This window comes from Mirounga angustirostris, unplaced genomic scaffold, assembly GCF_029215605.1.
Source record: "Mirounga angustirostris isolate CCGP_5_RB_7025 unplaced genomic scaffold, mMirAng1.0.hap1 SCAF_3, whole genome shotgun sequence".
Taxonomy (NCBI): domain Eukaryota; kingdom Metazoa; phylum Chordata; class Mammalia; order Carnivora; family Phocidae; genus Mirounga; species Mirounga angustirostris.
In genome coordinates, this window is record NW_026991711.1 from 139,326,292 (window position 1) to 139,349,509 (window position 23,218).

The window sequence follows — 23,218 nt, forward strand, 5'->3', positions numbered from 1 at the left end:
AATTTTGGTTCTAACTACTACAATTTCAATGCAATTTGGCAACTATTTATTGTGTGTCCCTGTGTCTTTGTGAGTGGGAGGATATCCCAGGCAGAGGAAGAGGAAGCTGAGGGATTAGAAAAAACTTGGCATATACAAACCACAGAAAACATTAAGATAGCTACATTAAAGTGGGGCCGGCATGGTGGCAATAGTTGTGGTCAGAAATGCCAGAGGTAAACTAGAAGCAAAATTATACAGGCTCTGTAGGCCCTATCAGTCAGTTTGGACCTCGTCCCAAGAATAATGAGGAATCATTGAAGGGTTTAAGCAATGGTGTAGCAGGATTCCTTTTCCAATTTTGAAAACTCATTCAGGACATAGTGCACAAAATAGATAGCAAGTGGGCAAGACTGGAGACAGAAACCAGTGAAGAGACAGTGTGGAGATACTTGATGCCTGAATGAGAAGGCACTAGGGCAGTAATTAAGAGCAAACTTCTAAAGTTATTTGTCTGCATTCAAATCCCAGATTTTCCACTGACCAAACTGCTTACTCTCTCTACAGCTCAGTTTTCTCATCTATAATCCAGAAGTAAAAATCCTCACAGGATATGCCAAAGAACAAATAAGGCACATATGACAGCGTGTTGCCTGGCACAGAGTAAATGCAAATGTTTATTATCATTATTAATGTTAATGGGATGGAGAAATGAAAAACTAACTGGAAGATGTTTTGAAGACAGAAATTGAGAGCGAAGATGTAGGAAAAAGGGGAAAGGGGCTGAGGGGGCACTGTAGTTCAAATACATAATATTTTTAAGTTTTGTAGGTTTGAAGGAGAAAACAGTGTTCATTTTTTAATATACTGATTGTGAAAGACATTTAGAAGGCAGGCGATTATATCTGTCCAAAGTGAAACAAACAGATCAAGGCTGGAGATTAGAGAATCAGAGAGACGGGTGTTAATTAAATCCATGGGGTTGATGAGATCCTCCAGAGAGAGAATATGAGAGTGAAGAAATGCTGGCACTGGGTAGAAGCTATGGAATACCTGTACTGAATGGATGGGCAAGGGAAGAGAAGCCTGCAAAGGACACTGAGAGGAAAGTACCGGAGTGTGAGAGCACCAAAGCCAAAGGAAAAAAAAAAGTGTTTCAAACCAAAAGGAGTGTTCAACAATGTCAATACTGCCAAGCAGTGAAATAAGTTAAGGACTAAGAGTTTTCACTGGATTTAGCAACTAAATTATTCATTTACATAAAAAGTATGTGTCAAGCACCGTGCTAGACCCACAGATACAGGTAAATAAGACATAAAAGAGCCTTGCACACACAGACTGTATGTTGTGAAGATAGACAGTAAACTGGTAAACAAATAAAATACTAAAAATTGTGATAAGGACCATTAGTAGAGAGAAAGTGACATGACAGAGTGTATTAGATAGGGAATTTAAGAGCACCCCTCTCTGAGAACTTTTAAGCTGAGACTTAATGCAGGTCTGGGTTTAGCATGGTCACAGAACTGGGAGAGCCCTGGAGGCTACAGCATAACGCTGGAGGAGGGATGGAGACAAAGAAACCAGACCGTGTTTGGAGCGTCCTGATGACGCTCAGGACACAGGGAGAAGAGTTTGGAAAATATCTGTTGAGCATTTCTAAGTAGGGAAGTTAAGATCACTCTAGCTAATAGCACTTAGTAGGTTGTTTTTCCTCACTTACACCAGTCCTAATAATCAGAAATAGAACATTTTACCACTCTTTAAAACCATTAACTACTTATTACAATATCAGGATAACCTTTTCTATTTTAAAGGGTACTATACAATTACAGCATGTTACCTCTTGCATTCATCTTACTAATCCCCTTTTAACCTGCTTCCATTTTTCTTTCAAAGATGTTTCTCATAATATTTGCTTGATTCTATCATTCAATTATATTTCTCTGAAGTACTCCTCGTTTTCAAGCAATGTACATCAGAATTTGAATGTTTTAAAACAAGAAGACTCGGGGCACCTGGGTGGCTCAGTCAGTTAAGTATCCGATTCCTGATTTCGACTCAGATCATGATCTCAGGGTGGTGAGACTGAGCCCCACATCAGGCTCCGTGCTCAGCAGGGAATCTGCTTGAGATCCTCTCTCTTCCTCTGCCTTTCCACCCACTCCAAAAAAATATAAATAAATAAATAAACAAACAAGAAGACTCAGCATGATGTTACTAAAATGTTTATGGGCCAGTAATGTACAAAACCTGAGATCCACCTTCCCCCAAAAATATTATATTCAGAGATTATATTCCATAGTTTCAGGTTCCTATTTCTTTCATCTATGTATTTATTTATATACAAGTATATGACAGAGAAAAGTTGATGCAGAAAACTCTGGCTTGATTCTGAGCAGCTAAATTATATGTTCATATTATTTTTTCATTTCCTTATTTGTAAGAGGGAGAATTTACACCTCTTCCGTATTTCACAAGGATATCAATAATATAAAATGTTGCCATTTGCTTAATTATTAATTATCAGGCAGTGAGTTTAGCATATAAATTATTTTTAATCATCCCTATACCCCAAAAAGTAGGTATTGTACTTCCCATTTTACAGTTGAAAAAAACTGTCTCAGAGAGGTTGGGTGACTTGCCCAAGATTGCAGAACTAGAATTTAAACCCAGTTTTGTGATCTGAAAAACTCTGGTCCCTATACCATTATGCCTCAGACTATTAACAGATTGGATTCATTAAAATACCTATCAGATGTAAGATATAAATCATAAAGATGAATTTTTAAATAACAAATGTTATTTTATTAAATTTTTAATAAACTATGTATTTAGTTTATTTAACTGAGAAATATTCACTATATACACCATTCCTATATATGCCTCTCTTTGATTTCAATTTCCTTAATAATGGAGAAGAAAGATAAAAGGAAGATAAAAAAAGATAACCATGCTGGATTAAGGTCCAAGAATCACTATTCTGGGTGAAATTTTTTCCCAGGTAATCCTTAATACATACATTAAATCCAATGAACTACTACTAGTAACTAACTGCCTATTCTCAAAACTTATTTGTCTCTCAAAATTAAAAATTACAAATGGCTTCAGGTTTTCCTGAATCAGAAAACCCTAACCTCTGATTAGAACCTCTAAATGTCACGATTTCTCTGAATTTGAAAAGCAATTAGTCTGAACCAAAGCATCATAACTTGCTCTCAGAAGAGTCTATAGATTAATTGAACTGTGAGCTCCTCCTACTAAGAGTTTTCAGGTGGCCAAGTCATCCACCAAGACACTGTCTGAAGAAGTCTAGATATTTAACAAAAAGAAACCGCTGCCAGATCACCTTTATTTTCCTTAACAAAATACATGCAAGAGCACAAAATTCACTTATATATCACCATTATTTTACAAGTATAAATAATGTTCAGAATTCAAGTACAGTCAAGTGCAGAGATACTTCCTATGTGTTAATATGTAAACATAAGCTAATTATATACATCATGTGCCTTTGGCCCAGCTGCAAAATAACAAACATCAAAAAAGAAACACTGCACTTGACTGTTCAATTGCATTCTTACTGAGAATTCGTACCAATGCCTATATAGTTACAGTTACAACTTTCTTACCACTTAATGTAAATGCCTAAATAGACTTGCCCCCTGCAAATATCTCAAGAATTAAAATTCTATCCATTTTTGATGATGAGTGATTAAAAATCTTAATTGAGTTTCATTCCTTAAAATGAACACCATTAGAACTTACTCATAACCAAAGTTCTTCCTATGTCAAAATGGTATTATTTACAGGTCACACATAGAGAAAACAAGAATGCTATTTTGTTTACTTTTAGAGTAGAAGAAAACATCTAAAAGCCGGCTAAACAGCGTGGGTCTTTATACATTCCAAAGGTTCTTACTTTACTGCTATCACTTGCCTTTAATTTAACACTCAGGAGCTACAACTTTGACATATTCAAATAGCCAAGCAATCTAAATTCAAATGATATCAAGCATATCCTTAGGGGAAAAAAAAAAAAGCACCACCTAGAAAGCAATAACTGACATCAACAAGACTACAAATATCCAGTTGAAGGCACATGGAAGCATTTACTACATGGCCATCAAAGATTCTCCACTGAGTTCAGGATTAGGAATAGAATCAGCTCTGGGGACTGGCGATTTGGCTTCATTCATTGAGGCGTCCTCATTCACGGCCTCTTGTTTCTCCTCTGGTTCCTCTGTGCCAGATACTTTTTCAGTCCCTTGGTTTGTCTGCTCTGTATCTGATATTTTCTCATCTGTCTGCTCTGTACTGCTATCAAGAACATCTTGTTCTTCTACAGATTCTGAAAAGATAAAAGAGTCAAGACTTTAGGAATAGCCAAAGTTAAAACTGTTAAGATAAACAAAAGATAAAAGAAACAGGACAATGGTCTAACATTACCCTTAAAATCTTTTAAAATATGTACTTAATTCCCTATTACATATAAGAATTGGTATGAATGAAGAAAAAAAACAATTTGGGGAAAACAAACCTATAAATACACTTTTGTCTAAAGCCCTATATTTGCCTAAAATTTAGGAATTTTCATAATATTTAGGAACCTTCCTAAAGATGCATTTGTAAGTTAAATGTCCAAATATTTCAAACGAAGTCCCAACAGCCCGGCAAACAACTCCCAGATTACGTTTTCTGAAGGAGCAGTCTCCCTTGCACACAGACAACTCTGTAAACAATAAAGGTGTCCCTGTGTGTGTGTGCGTGCGTGTGCAGGTCGTGCTGTTTCCCACACTGATTTACCTCTCTATTATCCAAACACTGGGATGGTCTGGATCCACCTTTTCCAAAGGCATGACAAGTCTCCCCCATCCCTCTACAAGACAAGTTCTCAGGACTTAAATCTCTGGTCAGAATATGCTACATACCTAGAATACAAGGAAGAGAAAGGGAAGGGTCTTTTGTCCCTGTCTCCATAGTGGAAGCTAAGTGAGGGTCTTGGTTCCTATCTAAAAATTTACTCCCTTTAAATTCTCTTTTGAGTTTCATTAAGTTCAAATCCCTTAATAATAATAATTTTATTCAGTAAAGTCCCTTTAATTTTTTAAAGTTTAAAGAATGAAATGAGGGAGGGAATGTCAGAAGCAGAAAGCTTTGAGCCTCCTAATTTCCAAGTTAAAAATAAAAATCTAGCTTTTGTTTTTATAATAAATAGTAACAAACATCCTTCCTAGGAGAAATATGGTTAAACCACATCAGCCAAACAAATAAGCAGATTTTACTATGCTTATGGAAGATCCCTTATGATATACTACAAATGTTATTATAATTCAAAAAATCTGAAGGAAAAGCCAATCTACATTAGTAAAAAGTTCACATTTAGTTCCTTTACAGCATAGGTCAGAGTCTTGCTAAATAAATAAAATTAATTAATAGATTTGCAAAGAAATTATGTGCTATATGCACACATGGAAGTGGAGGTCTTACAAATTTATGCTTTTACCATAATCAGTTTTAATAAATACAAATTATCTAAATCTCCACACACTCATGCCAAGACTTTAAAAATACTAAAAGGTAATTATTACCTTAAACAGATATCTTAGACTCTAGTTTACAGAATTAATTACAACCTCCTTCGCTCTTTGATATATAAAATGAAAGGCCAAAATTCCAGTTAGGGACATCCAATTTAATGAGGTCTTAAAAATTCATATGATCACAAAAAGTAGTGAGGAATGTTCACAAATCCTACTTGTGTCAATTGTCACGAAAATGCTATTTTTATCTTAAAAAGAACTGAAAATGGCATTGAAGTACCACTTGGAATCTTACAAAAATCCAGGTAGAAAAGCAGTAGGTCATTCAAGTTTTGTTATTTGAATGTTCCAGTGCACAAAGGAAAAGCAGAAAGTGCAAATGAAACTCTCTGGATAGGTACAGATCATTTCTGCCACAAGGGCAAGCAAGTTCTTCAGTGCAAAGTTCAGGAGTCGCCAACCATTTGTAATTCTACCCTCCCAGAATTTATGCAGGGTAGAATTTTAAGAGTCACGGTTTTCCACAACTCTCTGGTCATTGAGCAATACTTACTTGCCAAGAACTTTACAATTTGTTATATTTTAGAAAGCCTTCTGAAACAAACCAACAAAGCCACACTAAATGAAAAGACAAGAAGCTCAGAATCTAGGATTCAATTCCCCAATAAATGTGTTTAGTCAGATAATTAGTCATATTCTGTCTGACCAACTGCCTCAGTACTGAACTTAAACAGGAGAAATACTCGGGCGCCTGGGTGGCTCAGTCATTAAGCGTCTGCCTTCAGCTCAGGTCATGATCCCAGGGTCCTGGGATCGAGCCCCACATCGGGCTCCCTGCTTCTCCTTCTCCCACTCCCCCTGCTTGTGTTCCCTCTCGCGCGCTCTCTCTGTCAAATAAATAAATAAAATCTTTAAAAAAAAACCAGGAGAAGTACTCAAGTTCATAATTTATCACACTAAAGCTCTGCGATGTAACTATTTTCAGAAACAGACACATCATTGCTCAAATCCAATTAAATTTAATACAAATTTAATTGGCAAATAATACAAATAATACAAATAATACAAAAAGAAGTACTATAATACTTAAATTTTAAAGGTATAAAGATGAATTCTAAGAAATACCATAGGCTATCATAATTAGAAAATGACATCATACCAAAGTTTGCTTGTCAATACTTTATTGTATTTCAAAGAATATACAGAAGACTAAAAACTGATGAAATGATGGGTAGGGCTTGAAATAATGAAAAAGCTTATTAATGACTACTTTTCTACCCCCAGGTTAATTTGTAGAAAAGTAATTTTAAGAGCAGTAATACTACATAAAAACTGGTATGTGTCACAATGCCTATAATGCAGACATCAGTCTAAATGACATAGATACTCGATTTTTGGATGCCAATGCCATTTTGTGAAACGTCATCCAAACAAGATTTAAATGAATTAGGTGTGCAAGATTAACAGAGAATTACATGTTTAAGAACTAAGCCGTAGAACTTTATAATAAGATTAAATGTATTCCAAAAGTATTTAGTTTATTTCTATGGGAGAATATCATTTGCCTATTCTAATAAAAACAGCAAATTTTTTCTATGAAGTTATAGTTTAAAATAGCTTGGTGATATAAAATACATTATAGAAGATGTCAATATTTGGGCATAAAATACTAAAAAAGAAACCAGCCCTTGTGTTCACACTAATTAAACAAACCTCTTCTCCCCCTGTGCAACACCAGTTTAAGTCTAAAATTAAAACAAAGTTACCCGAATGACCTAATACCATCTGTAAGAAAATTTTTAAAATCAACTTTGGCATCCATAATGTCAAGAAAACAATATATCACAATGTGATAAAACAAAAATGACCTATGGAATTTGTTCCTTTCCCCACTCCTACCCCCTGCCCCTCTCCCCAGTGGTCTTGAGAGAGAAAGCTTTTTCTACCAAATTGTAACAATCGGCTTACGGTTGTTTGGGCAAAGCCTCAACTCAGACAACTCAAACTCATAAAACTGAGTATTAACTGTATAATGAATACCACTGCCTCATCTATAAACCACACACATGCAAAAACAGGTAAGAACATCACCGTACCTTTTGGTTTTTATTCTAGCTCTTAAATAATTTTCTAAGAAAATTAAAGAATAGCAAAACAAATTCATATATTTCCTTTCCACAGAGGGGAAAAAACATGATTCTATTTAGTTTATGCCTTTGAAAATCCTTCATATTTTGGTGAATTCATTTAGATTCTTACTTTTTATTCCTTTTTACAATAACAACAAAAATTTGTCTTGCTAACACATCAAACTTTTGCCTTGCTAACACATCAGTACCCAATGTATGTGTAGACTATAAAACTTACCCAAAGGAGAATTTGTTAAATTAAAATGGACAGTTTGTCTTTGAACTCACAGGTCTTAAGCAAAGCAGTTTTTACAAGACTTTCTGCCTTAAGGAAAATGGCCAACTTAAATTAAGGAACAAAGATACGAATCTCATCTCAAAACTTAACCCAATGGCTCAATGAATAAAATTAATTAAATAAAAACCACCTATGAGAAAATAGCTCATATTGAGCACACAGAATGCTATTTAATAATAATACTGTTATTTGCCACTGGTGAACAAATCCATCAGATGAGTAAGAAATGTCATTATCAGGCAACAATGTAAAATTACTAGGTGAAGGTGTTTTAGAAAAGAGAATCAAAAGGCCAAAAGATCTCTAGGTCTAAAACAAACAAGCAAAAAGATACTATAGGCATGTTTATATCCTGAGGAAGAAGTACATAATTAAATATCAATAAAGGTACAAGCTTTCTGGATCTGGTAAATACATAATTCAACAAAATTTACATTATCAAATAGTTCAATTTCCTAGAGCATCATAACAAACAATAGTAAAAACAGAATTTTCTCTAGTTCAACATAACCTAACTGTAACAATATATTGCTTAAAAGAAAGAAAAAAGCAGAAATCAGATTACCAAAATAAATTTCACCTTATATAAATTTTACTTACTATTTCTGATAGTATTTTTATTTTTTTATTTTTTCATTTTTATTTAAATTCAATTAGCCAATATATAGTACATCATTAGTTTCATCATTAGTTCAATAATTCATCATTTGCGTATAACACCCAGTGCTCATCACATCACTTGCCCTCCTTAATGCCCATCACCCAATTAATTACCCCATATTTTTGATAGTATTAATTAAATGCCATGAGTTTTATTATTAGAACATTATTTCCAGTTGAATAAAAGCTATCTTTTACTAAAATAATTACATAAGATCTAGACAAATACAACTGAGTAATTAAAACAATATTAACATTTTTTAAACATGCTAGCCTAAAATCACTCTACTGGTACACTAACAATGTAGAAACCTCTATTCTAATTATTTATCATCGTTAACAAAAAAGAATGCTACATATCAAATATTTTGGAAAGCACATCTTAGAAAAGCAAAACTGATAAACCACTTTAATGTGGCTTAGCAGAGATTCACTACTCATTTAGCCATAAAAGAAACCGAGTAACTTAAAAGTAGTTCATTACTTTGGCATACCATATCTAGTATGCTCTTACATAAAAAGACAATCCCTAGTCCTAATTTCTTGTGTTTCTTTAATACAGTATTACCAAAGCATCTGGATACACAGTTCTAGAAGAAAATTCTAGGAATCCAAATAAGTAATTAATGGGAGAAATTTCTTCTAGGCCTCCTTCTTTGATGAAAACTCCAAGATTTTGTAAGTTGCTCTTAAGAGTGATCCAAAAATTTTTCAAAAGCCTTATGTTTCATCCTAAATGCAAAATCTTCCAGTAGCAGAATCAAGACAAAACTCCAAGTCTTGCATCATAGTTTTTTTTTAAAAAGGTTGCTTCTAATGATTCAAGATTATTCATCCAAATAGTTATAGAATATTTGTTGAAAGGAAAATTCATATGGAAGAAAGTTACCCTTTGGTTCCCTCTGTGAATTCAATAACCTAATCTCTCCAGTTTCTGCTACTATCAAGGAGCTATTTTACTACTTTAAAAAATATAAAAATTGGGTGCCTGGGTGGCTCAGTCGGTTAAGCATCTGCCTTTGGCTCAGGTCATGATCCCAGGGTCCTGGGACTGAGCCCCACATCGGGCTCCCTACTCAGCAGGGATCTGCTTCTCCCTCTGCCCCTCCCCCCTGTGTTTGTGTTTTCTCTCTCGCTCTTGTAAAAATAAATAAATAAAATCTTAAAATATATATATGTATATATATAAATTAATGCAGAAAAGTTTTTTTTAGACCTCAAGTTTTCACATCAAGGCGGCAGAAATTGGGCGCCTGGGTGGCTCAGTTGGTTAAGCGACTGCCTTCGGCTCAGGTCATGATCCTGGAGTCCCAGGATCGAGTCCCACATCAGACTCCCTGCTCAGCGGGGAGTCTGCTTCTCCCTCTGCCCTCTTCCCTCTCGTGCTCTCTGTCTCTCATTCTCTCTCTCTCAAATAAATAAATAAAATCTTTAAAAAAAAAAAAAGTACTAAGCTTTTTAAAAAAAAAAAAGAACGCAGAAATCAGAAATCTAAGCTCTCACTTACACTGGCTGTCAGCACAGAGAGATGATTGAGATGATGTGGTCTTACTTATTAGTTCAATATAATCATGAAGGTATGCCACCAGCGTTCAAAATAAATGCAGCTTCATCTTTCTCCAGAATACTTCCTAATCACTTGGAAATGGTAACTGTATATCATAGTGGTGAGACAGTAGTCTTGGAGAAAAGTTTCAATCTTCTGGAAAGCCAAAGAAGTAAAAGGTTCTCATAGCCATTTTGATGAATCCAAGGAGAAGTATGAAAAAGTTACTACTCCAAAGACTATCTTAACCAAATGGAATTGTTGCTTCAGTTTCTAGTGCTACAGAGTTGTTAGACCTTGCCTCAGGTTTTGTCTTCACCTCTTAATATTACCTTATTAGGGCTGAGTTTGAGCCAGTTAGACTTCGTTCTGGAGATTTCAGATAGAAAATGAGACATCTAGGGTATTGCTCCTCCTAGATTTGATGAGAAGGAAAGGTATAGCTGGGTGTTGTTTGCTAACTATCCACCTCAACCTTAGCAGAAGATATTAAATAAAGCATGGGACTCATGATCAAGATTTTTATTTTGTTCGTTGTTTTCTTTCTTTTGTTTTTTTGTCCCAACTATTAGCTTTCAAATATTCACTTTAGCTTTCATAAGCAAGGTTACTCATGGAAAGGACTTCAATTTTTCCTCTAAGCATCTTCACTATGAAATTCTTTAGTTTTCTGTTTCAACAGGCTGCAATAGCAAGGCAGGTGATTGCATGTGACAGCATGCAGCTCAGAGCATGACTTAAGCAGAAGCAAAAATGTGATTATGTTTGGAGTTGATGTTGCAGACTTGGAGAAGGTGAAGGTATTGATTCCATGTTGAAAGTATACAGGCTTCTTGTCATGACTATCTGTGTTCAAATTCATCTTGATATATGTTAGTAAGCCAAAAGCCAAGTCTAAATCAACACAAATATTTTAGGTTCACTCTTTAACTTTTAAAAAAAAAAAAAAGGTTCTCAAATTTTCATACTAAACTTCTCATATCTGAAAATTCACTCTCTCATGTTATTCTGTTAAAGCGATTTTTTTACTACTCAGCACTTGTATAAGAAGAAATCAAATATATGTAAATGACAATTCTAAGAAATTAAAAGGATGAATACTGACTGCTAAATAAACTATGTGAACTAAACTTCTAATATGGATTTTTTTTTCTATATCAGGCATAGCATCAAAATACCATGGCCTGTGCCATAATTTTAGCATCCTCATCATTCAGAGCTGCTTAACAAACATCTCCCCATCTAATATTAACAAGAAATAGTTGGCAATTAATAGTCAGATCTTCCATCTCTTTTCCATTTTCTCATGAAATTTCCTCAAGAAATCCTAAAACAGAATTACAAGATGAGTTCTAAAAACCAATGAATTCTGATAAATTTTGTTTCTCTAAAATAAGGTTGTTTTACATCAAAGGCGTACATTAGCAATGTTAATCTTGCAGACCCCAAAAAACCGTTTCAAAGGAATACCAGTCCTATCAACATAGTTATCCAAAGAATGCAAGGATGACTTTCCAATTCCAAAGTTTCCTGCTTCTGGTAACCTTACCAATTCCAGTGGTAGGCAAAAACCTATTTTACCAATGTTAATTATAAACCTTATCAGAATTTTATCCTTATAAGTAGTTGCATAATTCTTATAACCTGCTTCACTTAAATAAACTGAAAAAATTATTCCATGAAAACATTACTGGTCAAATCTCCCAAGAGTTACACGAAGATGTCACTCCATAAACAGTGTTTACCTAGCTGTTGCTAGATGCTGCTTAACACAGTAAAACCTACATTTTAACACTGAAACACATCAGATCAATCACACAGGCGGCTAGAGTTATCCGAGTAATAGCTGATACATGCGTGTTGCAAAATCTCATAAATTAATCCATTCTTATCTAAAAGTATGATGCTTTGGGTGCCTGGGTGGCTCAGTTGGTTGGGCGACTGCCTTCAGCTCAGGTCATGATCCTGGAGTCCCAGGATCGAGTCCCGCATCGGGCTCCCTGCTCAGCGGGGAGTCTGCTTCTCCCTCTGACCCTCCCCCTTCTCATGCTCTGTCTCATTCTCTCTCTCAAATAAATAAATAAAATCTTTAAAAATAAATAAATAAATAAATAAATAAATAAATAAATAAAAATAAAAGTATGATGCTTTTATTGTTAAATAGCAAACATTATTAAGAGATAAAACTTTTTAATTAACATATTCATACCTTCACTGATCGGATTCTCTGATGAAATCACACTTCTTGAGGGCAAGGGACCAACTGAACTTGAGCTTTCCATTGCCTGCCTCTTCTCAAAACTAAACTCTGGAAGTCTTGGAGCCTGAGGTCTAGTTTTTCTTGCAGGATTCAAGAAAAAACAGTAGGCACATCTAAAAGCTGCAGAGAATTAAAAAATAAATAAATAAAACCATAAACCAAAATAAATTCAAGGACTAATGAGATAATTCTCAAGATCACTTTTGCAAAGTAGTCAAAGAACCCTTCAAAAATTATTTATTTTTTGAAATTACTTCTGGCTTTAACAATATGGCAGGTGCTCTAACAAAAGCTAATTTTCAAGCATACTTTCTAATTATTATTAAAATTATTATAAAAATTAGAATATTAATTTTAAAACAGAAAAGATCGTAAGTTACACAGCAGGTTATCTAATAGAAAAACAATCTGTAACAATCTAAAATGTATTACAGAAATTACATTTCTACTCAGTAATCATTAGGTATTTTAAAATCCAGAACCCTGCTCACTTGCCCAAGAAAATGTAGTATGCTGTATTTAAGAAGCATAATTAATTTAGTGCAATATTTTTTTAATAGTAGCTACACATGAGCATCTGAGGTGCTTTAAAAAAAAAAGCCTGTCCCCCTCCCCCCAGATCAATTAAAACAGACTCTTTGTAGGTGGGTCCTAGGCACGATAATCTTTAAAAGCTCTTCAGGTGATTCTGATACACAGTGAAGTTTGAGAAAACTGACCTAGAAGTTGTACACTGTATGAGGAAAACAACTGCACTGTTTTTCCTGCTTTGCTCTGTGTTCTAAAATAAGAACAATATGCCTGAAAAATACATACAGGGCACCTACAACAAAGTGACATTACATAGGAATTGGCATAGAATGAAATATTTAAGAGTAAAATATTTAAATCTAACTGCCCAGTAATTCTTACCAATGTATTCAAATTCTTCTTTCAAAGCCATGCCATTATGAGAAAAACACTGCTGACATATAAGGGCATACCTACACGAAAAGGAAAAATGAACATATCAGTTGCAAATGCAGACAAAGCCCATGGAAAGGCTACTTTAGCCAACAGCTAACTTATATTTTAGCATAGTGAAATATGTCATTAACAGTTTAGATGTTACTTAGTAAACAATGAACAATACTCTTTAAACATTTTAACAGCCAAATTTTTAAGCCTTTTAAAATACAATTTATAGGCCAAATTAAAAACAAGTCATGAGTCAAATGAATATATCCTTACTAAGTTAAGAGAAACATAGTCAATAACAGACCACTTAAATTTCAGTATTTTCTAACATATATTTCTGAGGATGACAGACCCCAAATCTGTGACTAGATAAGACTGGAAAAGATGGAACCCCTTAGAGATTCACAATGAATGTTATTAAAACCTGAGAAGTCTGTAATAAAGAAATGAATTTAATTTGTTTAGTCCAATCCAAAGGTTAACTTCATACTTCATGATTCCTATATCTATCCTAGTTATACATCTTCCTCATTTCCCCTTTATGTACTCTCTCTGTTCTCTGTGTATGTACTTAACAAATACTTGGCCCTATCAAACAACAACTTGTCTGTTTTGAATAATATATAATTTATTATATTAATATTAAATTCAGTCCTTTTATTAAAATGATAATATTAACCATAACCTTGTGAAATATCTACTCTACCATCTAAGTATTTTTTAAAAATCTACACTACAACAGTTGCTCTGCTGACATCATCCCTGCCTTCCTAGGGTTATCATAAAAATCCAATAATATTGGAGAAGTATTTTGAGAACTAAAAGTGTCAAACATATGTAAATTGTCCTCATTGTTAAAGTCATCACCATCACCAATTCCAGTACTGACATCTATAAAACTCCATTTCTTTTTTTTTTTTAAAGATTTTATTTATTTATTTATTTGAAAGAGAGAGAAAGACAGCGAGGGAGGGAACATAAGCAGGGGGAGTGGGAGAGGGAGAGGGAGAAGCAAGCTCCCCACTAAGCAGGGAGCCCGATGCAGGGCTCGACCCCAGGACCCTAAGATTATGACCTGAGCCGAAGGCAGACACTTAATGCCTGAGCCACCCAGGCGCCCCTGAAACTCCATTTCTTACAACCTACCAAGTTTTCGCTGTTTGCTCTTCAAGCTTAAAAGTTTCAATGAAATGATACAATTTCTCTAAAAATATCATATAACATTATTTTGTTTTCTCTATATATTTTTCTGTATTTTATCTAGATACTTTATCCAAATTTTTACTGAAAAACAAATGAATATGTACTCTTTGCAGGGCTATAAAATATTCTATTATGTTCTAAAATCAGGAAATAAGAGCCACAAAACTGTAGAACATCTACTGCATACACACACACACACACACACACACACACACACACATACACCCTGGCCAATAAACTTTTTCCTCATTTTCATTTACCTACCACCTTAATAAACATTACCTGTTTTGTGGACCATCACCAACTAAATATTCAACAATTCTATCCAGAGCACCTCGTTCTCGGGGGAGAATGGGTCTTGCTAAAGGTGGACCCGGAGGATGAAGACCTAGTAAATAAATAAATAAATACATATGAAATATATATGTATAAAATACATTTAAATTTTAATTCAGTTACCAAGTACTACCCATGCTTGTCAGAATATTCAAAAGATTTTAATAAAACAAAAATACATCTCTTCAGAGCATTCACGTTTTCATTAAAAATATTACACTACAGGGGCACCTGGGTGGCTCAGTTGTTAAGCATCTGCCTTTGGCTCAGGTCATGATCCCAGGGTCCTGGGATCGAGCCCCACATCGGGCTTTCTGCTCAGCGGAAGCCTGCTTCTCCCTCTCCCACTCCCCCACTGCTGTGTTCACTCTCTCGTTGTGTCTCTCTGTCAAATAAATAAATACAATCTTTAAAAAAAATAAAAATAAAAATATTACACTACCAAAAAAATGTTAAATTATGTTCTATATCAAAACCATCAACATAATCTATTAAGAACTGAAACTATGTTGGGCTCTGTACAAACTAAATTTTTAAGTGCCCAGACTCTTATTAAAGAGGGCACTTGTTGTAAAGAGGTGTTGGGTGTTGTATGTAAGTGATGAATCACTGAATTCTACTGAATTGCACTGTATGTTAAGTAAACTTAAATTTAAAAAATAATTTAAAAATAAATAAAAAACTTAAAAAACATGTATATACATGTATGGATAGATATAACTAAATAGATTTTTGTAGGATTATACAAGTAATAAAATATTTTAAAAGAAAAATAAATAAATAAAATGCCCAGACTCTTAAAATCTTATGTAATAACAAATTAGGAGACTTCCATTTGGGGCAATAATAGTCACAGGGGTCAGATTTACCTTTCCACCTAAAATAACTAAAATACTGTGCAAAATATATGATGAAACATATATTTTAAAGACACTGGGTATCAGGCAATGTAGGATAAAGATCCCCAAGAGACCAAAAGTAAGTAAGATGAGTCCAACAACTGCCCCAGCTTATTGCCTGGAGAAAATCCCCAGGCAGCAGCCCAGGGAGGGTAAATCCAGCTGAAATGTATCAGCATTCCTGAGTTTGAGGAGATAAAGATGGAACTCTGGAGAGACCAAGGCAGCTTGGGTTCACAGGAAGAGGAATGCACAGAGCAAGAACACCAACGATCTACAGAGGATCCCCAAGACTGCTCAACATACTATGTGTATGATGAAACTATCTGAGTACACAGAAAAAAATGCCCCCAAATATTAAAGGTAACAGTGTTCACATGGGGCCAAACTATTCCATGTTCTCACCAGCCAGAGTGGAAAATGTCATAACACACAGGTTATTGGATTAAGTATTCAGAGGACCTTTGTATAAGGACATAAAAATATCCAGCATTCAGTAAGATAAAATTCATAATGCCTGATATCAGATCAAAAATTATAAGACTTCCAAATAACCAGGAAAATACAACCCATAATGAGAAAAATCAACCAAAAATGACCCTGAAATGACAGTTTGTAGAATTAGTATACAAATATGTTAAAACACTTATTATGACCATATTCCATATGACTGAGAATCTAGAAGAAAGATTCAATGTGTGTAGTCAAAACATGGAAAAATTTCAAAAGACCCAGACTGAACTTCTACAGATGAAAACTATAAGGTCTAGAATGAAAAATCGGCAGATGGGATGAATAGCAGTTTGGACGCGGAGGGCACAGAAGTAAACCTGAAGATATAGCAATAGAAACCATACATAATGAAACACAAAGAGAAGCCTAAAAATTTTTTAAATAAATTATCAGCAAGCTGTGGAACAAACACAAGCAGCCTAATGTACATATAACTGGAGTCCATAAGAAAGGAGAGAGAAAAGAAAACAATACTTGAAGAAATGATGCACAAAAATTTTCCAAATTTGATGAAATCTATAAACCCACAAATCCAAGAATATCAACAAACCCTAAGCACAAGAAACATAATTTTGCACCAAGGCAGAGACAATCAAATTGCTTAAAACCAGTGATAAAGAGAAAATCATAGCAGTCAGAAAAAGATACATCATATACAGAGAAACAGAGGTAAGAATGATAGATTTCTCATCAGAAAATAAGCCAAAAGACAGTGAAGCAATATTTTTAAAGAAAAACTATCAATTAGAATTCTGTATTAGTAAAAACATCTTTTAAAAATGAAAACAAAATGAAGACTTTTTCAGACATACAAAACTGAAAGAATTCATCACTAGCAGAACTGCACTATAAAAATGTTAAAAGACAGGGGCGCCTGGGTGGCTCAGTCGTTAAGCGTCTGCCTTCAGCTCAGGTCATGATTCCGGGGTCCTGGGATCGAGCCCCACATAGGGCTCCCTGCTCAGCGGGAAGCCTGCTTCTCCCTCTCCCACTCCCCCTGCTTGTGTTCCCCTCTCTCGCTGTGTCTCTCTCTGTCAAATAAATAAATAAAATCTTTTAAAAAAAAAAAAAATGTTAAAAGACAGAAAAATGACACCAGATAGAAAGAGGTAGTACAAAGGAAATAACTGAAATGGTTACCATGTGGATAAATATCCAAAACTCTTAAAAAAATAATTGATAGCTTAAAGGAAAAATAATCATTTGTTGTAGGGTTTATAACATATATTGAAGTAGGGGCGCTTGGGTGGCTCAATCGTTAAGTGTCTGCCTTTGGCTGAGGTCATGATTCCGGGGTCCTGGGATTGAGCCCTGCATTGGGCTCCCTGCTTGGCGGGAGGCCTGCTTCTCCCTGTCCCACTCCCCCTGCTTGTGTTCCCCCTCTCGCTGTGTCTCTCTCTGTCAAATAAATAAATAAAATCTAAAAAAAAAAAAAAAAAGAATTAACATATATTGAAGTAAAATGTATGACAACAGTAGCACAAAGGCCAGGAGAGGAGAAATGTAAGTATAGTGTTGTTAGATTCTCAAACTATTTGTGAATTGGTATTATATCACTTGAAGATGAACTATATAGTTCAACACAAAGTTCAAGATATATACTGTAAACCCCAAAAGACCCACTAAAATAACATGAAAAAGCAATAGATAGTAAAGCAATGAAAAAAGATAAAATAATAAAGATAATTCAAAAGAGGCAGAAAACAAGGAGAAAAGTAATAGAACAGAGGGACAAGTAGAAAAAAAATAGCACAACAGAAGATTTAAACTCAAACCCAAATATGCCAACCCTGTTAAATGTATGTAGCCTGAACATCCTCATTATGAGCCACGGATTGTCAGAATAAAAAAGCAAGAACCTGATACATGTTGCTTACCAAAAAGGAAAATAAAAAATAAATAAATACAAAGACACAAATAAGTTAAAAATAAATGATAGAGGGACACCTGGGTGGCTCAGTTGATTAGGCGTCCAACTCTTGGTTTCAGCTCAGATCATGATCTTGGGGTTGTGGGATCGAGACCCATGGTGGGCTCCACACTCAGTGTGGAGTCTGCTTGGGATTCCCTCTCTTCCTCTCCCTCTGCCCCTCCCCCCACTTGTGTTCTCCCTCTCTCTCTCTCTCTCTGTCTAAAATAAATAAATCCTTTAAAAATAATAACAAATAAATGATAGAAACATATATATAAATAGGCTAACACTAATGAAAAGAAATCTGGAGTAGCTGTATTAATATCAAACAGAGTAGACTTCAGAGCAAAGAATATTATCAGGGATAAAAAGGGTAATTTTATAATGACAAAGGAGTCACTTCATCAAGAGAACATAATAATCCTAAATATGTATGTGCATCATAACAGAGCTTCAAAACATATAAAGCAAAAAACTAATAGAAACTACAAAAAGAAATAGACAAATACATATCTACTGTGTGTGTGTATGTTATATATATGCTTGTATGTATATATATATATATACATATATATATATGTATACACACACACAATACTATATACATATTTATACACAGGCACGCACAATAGTACAGTTGGAGATTTCAACAGTTTCCTCTCAATAATTGACAGAATAAACACAGAAATCAGTAATGTTTTAGAAGACCTGAAAAATACTATGTGCTACCAACTTGTCCTAATTAACATTCATAGCCACTCTATCCAACAGGAACAGAATATATATTCAAGTGAATATAAAACATTTACCAAGACAGATGATATTCTGAGACATAAAACAAGCCTCAGTACATTTAAGAAAATTTAAACAATACAACATATGTTTTCTGACCATGACAGAATTAAATTAGAAATTGGCAACAGAAAGACAACAAGGAAATCTCCAAATATTTGGAGACTAACTAACATACATTTAAATAACCAAGGGTTCAAAGAAAAATCAAAATGGAAGTTAGAAAGTATTTTTAATTGAATGAAAATGAAAAAACAACATATCAAACTTATGATATGCAGCTAAAGCAGTAGGTAGAGGGAAATTTGTAACACTAAAACATCTATAAAAGAGGGTAAATCTAAAATTCATGAATTCAGCTTCCACCTTAAGAAACTAAAAAGGAAGAGCAAATCAAACCCAAGATAAACAGAACAAAAAATAATGAAGAGTAAAAATTAATAAAATAGAAAATACAAAAATAATAGAGAAAATCTGGTTCTTTTGAGAATATCAAAACTGATAAACCTCTAGCCAGACTAACCAGGGGGAAAAAAGGAAGATACAAAAAACTAGTATCAGGAATGAGAGAAATGGCATAAATCTATTGTTTACAAGCATATTATGAATAATTTTATGCCAATACAATCCTTTGAAAGACTACCAAATTACAAAGGCTCACTCAACAAGAAATAATTATTCAATATGCTAAAATTTTATAAAGAACTTTTATATCTATGTTCCTAAGAGATATTAGTCTGTAGATTTTGTTCAATTGAATTTTTAGTTTAAAAAAAAAAAAAAAATTCCACAAAGAAAACAGCAGACCCAGATGCTTAAACCTATAAATTCTACCAAACATTTAAGGAAGAAATAATATAAATTCTACACAAAACTGTCTGTAAAATTTAAGATGAGAGAATACTTTCTTATACCTCTGATACCCAAACCTGACAAAGACATTACAAGAAAAAAAAAAAAAATACTACAGACCAATATCCCTAAGAACATTGATGTAAACATTTTTAACAAACTTTTAGCAAATCAAACCCAACAATATATATAAAAAATAAAATACCATGACTAAGTCAGATTTATCCCAGGAAAGCAAGGTAGTCCAACATTTAAAAATCAATGTATTTCACTATATTAACAGATGTTAAAACTAAAACCCCACATAAGCATCTCAGTAGATGCATAAAAAAAACATTTGATAAAATCCATCATCCATTACTGATAAAAATCTTCAGCTAACTAGAAATTGAAGGGTACTTCCTCAACCTGATAAACAACAACAAACCCTACAGCTAACACCATGCTGAAAGGTGAAAAGGTAACTGCTTTCCTCCTAAGATCAGCAATAAGGAAGAAGGTCTGCTTTTCCACTTCTTCTTCTTCTTTTTCTTAAAGATTTTATTTGTAAGTAATCTCTACATTCAGTGTGGGGCTTGAACTCACAACCCCAAGATCAAGAGTTGCAAGCTCCACCAACTGAACCAGTCAGGCTCCCCTGCTTTTGCCACTTCTATTCAACATTGTACCAAAGGTTCTAGTTTGTGTAATAAGCAAGAATGAGAAATAAAAGGAACACAGATTAGAAAAAAAGAAGAATTATCTTTATTCACAATGTGATAGTCTATGGAAAATACTATAGAATCTATTAAAAAACTAATAAAACTAATAGGTTTAGCAAGATTATAGAAGACCAATATATAAAAATCAATTGTATTTCTATATATATTAGCAATGAATAAATGGAGATAGTAAAACAAAGCCATTTTCAACAGGCTCAAAAATTGGAGATAATTACATACACATTTAACCAAGAAAATATATAAAACTTATATATTGCACACTATAAAACACTGCTGAGAAAAACTGAAGATCTAAATAAATAGAAATATACTGTGTTCATGTAATAAACTAGGCAATAGCAGAAGAGATAAATGGAGAGTGGAGAGTGGAAGAATAACCTAGTTTGATTTAATGATTTACATCATTTAAAAACATTAACAACAAAAATAAAGACTTATGAATTGTAACCACAATCTTTGAAAACTGAAAAAGAACTATTTGTAGGAGATACTCTGAACTGAGAGACAACACAGAAGGCAGCACTAGAAGAAAGTGAGAGAATAAAATAAGTAAGTTGATGTTTGCCTGCAAGGCAGGATGAACATACTAATGAGACGGGCAGCAATGAAGGTTGACAGGGAGACCTCATAGAAGACTGAAACAAAATGAGGTCTTGTTGGATTAAGCCTTACAATATAAGGATACAAGGTTTTCAAAACGATTGTGACAAAACTTTAAAGTACTCAAGAATGGTTTTAGAGTAGCAATACTATATTAATATTTTAAAGGCTAATAAAGAGATTTGCTTTGTAAATAACCACAAACCTAAAGGTTGTTACCATCTAGAAAAGGGCAAATGATGTCAAAATTGTAGCGATTAACAAATGAAATTCAGGTTCTAGAATAAGTTCTTTGTATAACAAATCAAGAACATTTTTCAGATTTCATCAGTAAGTTATTGGTTTACTTGTATTAACAACATTCAATCATTTATGATCAAAAAGTAAATCTGAATGCACATAATGTCATTCCTCATTATCAAATTTTCAACTTGAATAAGTATGCCACATTATATCTTGAAAACATTTAAGTCAAATTAACTTTTGCTGGAATATTTTACTTCTATATGTTTAAAATGAAAATGTCCATAAAGGAATCTGGATACATAAAACAACAGATTTCATAAAAATATCTTAAATGCTGTGCATACTAATAACTTTTAAAATAACACATCTTCATATTTATGCTATTACAGATAACAGTAATTAATACAAATATCAAGAGCAATCATTGTAGGAATACTGGTCATTTTTACACAGCTTGGCAAATTATCAAGTACCTGCTGGTTATTAATTTTCAAACATATGGGAGCCCTGTGGTAATACACATTAAATTGATTCTCTTCCACAAATATGGCATAATGAAAAAATGAATTATTAATCTTCTCTGTAAGAAATCACTTAACTCATTTTTGGCAATGCACAACTTAGTCTTCTACATGGAAAACAAATTAAAAACTTCAGTAAAATGTTTTATTTACATGATCATGAAAGTTAGGCAATTGTTCCCTCTATAACCCTATTCTTACATGTGCAATAGTTTTTATTACTTTATACAAGTTGCTAAACTTTTATTTCCTTAAAACTTAGATACACAAATATATATAATTCATGTATTCTCACACACAAAAAAAGTTCTTCCATTAAACTACTAAGAACTTTACAAATCATGGGTATCTCAAATCAATCAAATAACAACAGAAAGATAAATAATTTTCAACTTAATTTTTCTCAATTTCACAAAATACATGGCTGCCTTAAGTGACATCATTATATGTCAAGTTTAGAAGTATTTTTCAATAACTACTTTAAAAGTTATGATTTATATATATTTCATTTGTAGCCAGCTTTAATTTGTTTATAAATTAACAGTTTTCTAGTTTTCTAAAATCTTATGCTCCTTTTCTTTGAAGGGAAAGCAGGAAAAAAAAACTACTCTCATAGTAACATTTAGATTGCTTTTATTATGTTAGTGCCCTGAATACCTGATATCAACTACTGGCTAGCCTCAAAATCATTATAAATTATATGTTAGTAATTAGTCATGAAATACCAAAGTAATTTAAATTAGAATTAAATATCTTAAAATAAGATAAATAATTTACTATCATATTCAAGAATCTGACATGGAAATTTATATAAAATAATGTGATCTGCTGAAGCAGTAGACTTCCATGTCCCATCACGAACTCCAAAAGAAAGCTGCAGGGTAATTTAATCTACTACACTCCAAAAATGGGATCTTCCCCTAGAGATCTACCACACTGAAAAAAGAGAATCCAAAGAAATGAAATAGAAAAGGCAGTTGTTAATTTAATAGAACTTTATGCTAAAGTATCTGTCAGAAAATACTAAGGTTCAACCGCTAAATAAAAGAAAAATCTACCAGCCCATATTAACAATAATAGTATTGTATACAATGCAGAAATAGTCTTCCTGGAATATGTTGTCATGTTTAAAAATATATGTGAAGAGTTTAGCAAAAAGCATGAATATATTCCAAAAGTGTTCTCTTCTATCCCCATTTTATATAAATCTGGAGTCATTCTAAAGCTGAATATAAAAAGATATGCTATACCGT

General features: G+C 33.5%; 1 protein-coding gene across 3 annotated transcripts in view; it reads right to left on the reverse strand.

Moving 5' to 3' along the window:
- Positions 1–3,295: 3,295 nt before the first annotated feature.
- LNPK (lunapark, ER junction formation factor) overlaps positions 3,296–23,218 on the reverse strand; it is a 78,741-nt gene continuing 58,818 nt past the window's right edge. For all 3 annotated transcript variants that reach the window (XM_045868481.3, XM_045868482.2, XM_045868480.3), the window contains exons 10-13: positions 14,855–14,960; positions 13,325–13,395; positions 12,362–12,532; positions 3,296–4,327 (exon numbers count right to left, since the gene is read on the reverse strand). In XM_045868481.3, the coding sequence (XP_045724437.1) occupies positions 4,092–4,327; positions 12,362–12,532; positions 13,325–13,395; positions 14,855–14,960 (584 nt within the window). In that variant the 3' untranslated portion in view covers positions 3,296–4,091. The remainder of the gene's footprint in view (positions 4,328–12,361; positions 12,533–13,324; positions 13,396–14,854; positions 14,961–23,218) is intronic.